The sequence below is a fragment of the Amphimedon queenslandica genome, unplaced genomic scaffold, assembly GCF_000090795.2.
Source record: "Amphimedon queenslandica unplaced genomic scaffold, v1.1 AMPQUscaffold_8080_Cont19973, whole genome shotgun sequence".
Classification (NCBI taxonomy): Eukaryota; Metazoa; Porifera; class Demospongiae; order Haplosclerida; family Niphatidae; genus Amphimedon; species Amphimedon queenslandica.
This window is the reverse complement of record NW_003551640.1, coordinates 1-2,349: the sequence shown is the minus strand read 5'-3', so window position 1 is coordinate 2,349 and position 2,349 is coordinate 1. Positions and strand designations below refer to the sequence as shown.

General features: G+C 33.8%; 1 protein-coding gene across 1 annotated transcript; it reads left to right on the top strand.

The window, feature by feature from the left end:
* Nucleotides 1-11: 11 nt before the first annotated feature.
* On the top strand, nt 12-1,637 carry LOC109591477 (uncharacterized). The gene is made up of 4 exons (XM_020007205.1): nt 12-359; nt 403-738; nt 792-1,148; nt 1,255-1,637. The coding sequence occupies exons 1-4, from the start codon at nt 83-85 to the stop codon at nt 1,635-1,637; spliced, it is 1,353 nt and encodes a 450-aa protein (XP_019862764.1). The 5' UTR covers nt 12-82.
* Nucleotides 1,638-2,349: the final 712 nt, after the last annotated feature.

Below are 2,349 nucleotides of genomic sequence, written 5' to 3'. Positions count from 1 at the left end.
AACTTCTTCAGTTATTGTTGAGTATAATGCTACTGGACATTTAGTAGATGGAGAACTAGCAGAAGGACAGTTTCTTGATATTATGTGTATAGCTGACATCAGTCAATATATTGATACTAGTGTTAGTGTTACTATGAGTTGGAGGAGAAATAACACTGTACTGACCAATGGAAGTGATTTTACTATCAGTCCTCCAGTTATGACTAATAATCAGTACACTGGTGTGTTACGTATTAATAGTTTAAGAGATGAACTTGATAATGGTGCTAGTTATAATTGTTCAGTTAGTGTGACTCCTAATACTCCTTTTATAATAGCAGGGAATGATAATAGCAGTGCAGTTACATTAACTGTAGCAAGTAAAATATTAATACTTTTAAAATTATATTTTATTATTGATAGGGTTTGACATCAATCATGTTGATATAAGTATCAATATTCCTTCTGTTCCTGTTTCTGGTGATGTATTCAATTTATCTTGTGTTATAGTCGGACCTCCTAATTTTGTTGAGAATCTTACTAGTGTCAGATGGACTTATTATTTACAAGGATCTCAAGATGTAGCTAGTGAAAACAATGATGCTACACTAGTACCTGTTGTTAGAAATGGAAATATATTCACCAGTGTACTTACACTTGATCCAGTGAAGACAACTGATGCTAGACAATATTACTGTCAAGTAGCAATTAGTGTGTTTAGTTATATAGATCGGAATAACAGAGATTTAACTGTTCAAAGTTAGTATTAATTATTATTTGATTATTTAAAGCACTTTATTCTCCTTACATAGTACCTCCTCCCAGTGTATCAGTATTTCCTAATCCTCCAACTGGTCCAATATATGAGAGTACAAGTTACTTACTAACCTGTACAGCTACAGTAAACACTACAATAGTGGATACACCAGTAACTGCTAGTGTAGTATGGAGTGATCCTAGTGGTAATGTAATACCAACTAATGATACAAGACGTCAAGTGATACCTCCAACTGGTAGCAGTCTTGTAAGCATGCTATTGTTTCAACCTATTGATACTGGTCTTAATAATGATGGAGGAACATATACCTGTCAAATGATCATCAATTCTGGTAACTCATTAATAGCATCAAGTCAACCTACTAATACTACCCTTCCTGTTACTGTTGAAAGTAAGTTATAATGTAATGAAAACTGCGCTCCATCATTCATCATTCTCCTTCACATTCCTTATCCTTTGTCTCTTTTTTATCTTCTCTTTACTCTATTTCTTACCAGGTCTTCCTCCAATGACAGTAGATTTCTCATCAGTTGGTTCATTTGAACTTGGTCAGAGTCTAACTATAACATGTACCATAAAAACAGTTGAGAGATTAGTAGTAACACCATTGATTACTTTCTTTAAAATAACCAAGACAGATATAGAAATGCTCTCTAATTTAAATAGACCATACAGTATCACAACAGATGATACTGGTTCAGTTACTAACTATACTCTAATACTGGATCCAGTGAGGTTTGAAGATGCTGGAATGTATACATGTATGGCTGAGTTTAATGTAACTGGTTTTAATAATACCAATGATCCTAGCACTGCTACTTATGACTATCAAGAGGCTAGTGGTGTGTTTACATTGAATGTTACCTGTAAGCTAAATTAGATATTGTGTAAAATGTTATATTTATTATAAAACATTTTTGATATGAATAATGTCTCTATGTCCTTTAGATTTTTTTTCTACTCTTAATGCAGGTACTATTCTACCCTTTGCAGCTACATCTGTAACAGCTATTCCTGGAACAACAGGCGCTAATGTATCCTTTATAATACCAAATGCTTCTTATGCAAATGAAAATTACAGCATCAGTTATACTGGACAACAATTTCAGGCAAATCAGACAGTTTCAATGACTAGGATGAGTTCTAGTTCTGTTGATAAACCAATCATGATATACATAGTCTTGACTGGTCTTGAGGAAGACAATGTTTATCAGTTTACAATTGATTCTAGCAACTGTTTAGGTACAACCCACACTGGAGTGATGAATTTTACTACACTGCCAGCATGTAAGTCAGAAGACTTTTAGATTCATTAATACTTTTCTGTCCTACATGCACACACTCTATCTCTTTTTTTATATAATTATAGTGCCAGTAGGCTATCCCATGGATTGCACTAATATAACATTCTTACTAAGTAATGTCACACTTACCTGGACTGCACCAGCACTAATAGATCAAAATGGGGCACCAGTTGGTTATAATTTAACATGTATGAATACTAATGGTGTATTAGTCAATGGATTGAGCCCAACACGATCTTCAACAAACACAATGGTCACTATTACTGATGTTATGCCTTTTACTGGTAC

Bases quoted from the DNA above. Each gene is read 5' to 3' on its own strand.
- LOC109591477 (XM_020007205.1), top strand. From the start codon at position 83: ATGTGTATAGCTGACATCAGTCAATATATTGATACTAGTGTTAGTGTT. The intron at 360-402 runs GTAAAATATTAA...TATTATTGATAG, and splicing joins AGTTACATTAACTGTAGCAA to GGTTTGACATCAATCATGTT. The intron at 1,149-1,254 runs GTAAGTTATAAT...ATTTCTTACCAG, and splicing joins CCTTCCTGTTACTGTTGAAA to GTCTTCCTCCAATGACAGTA.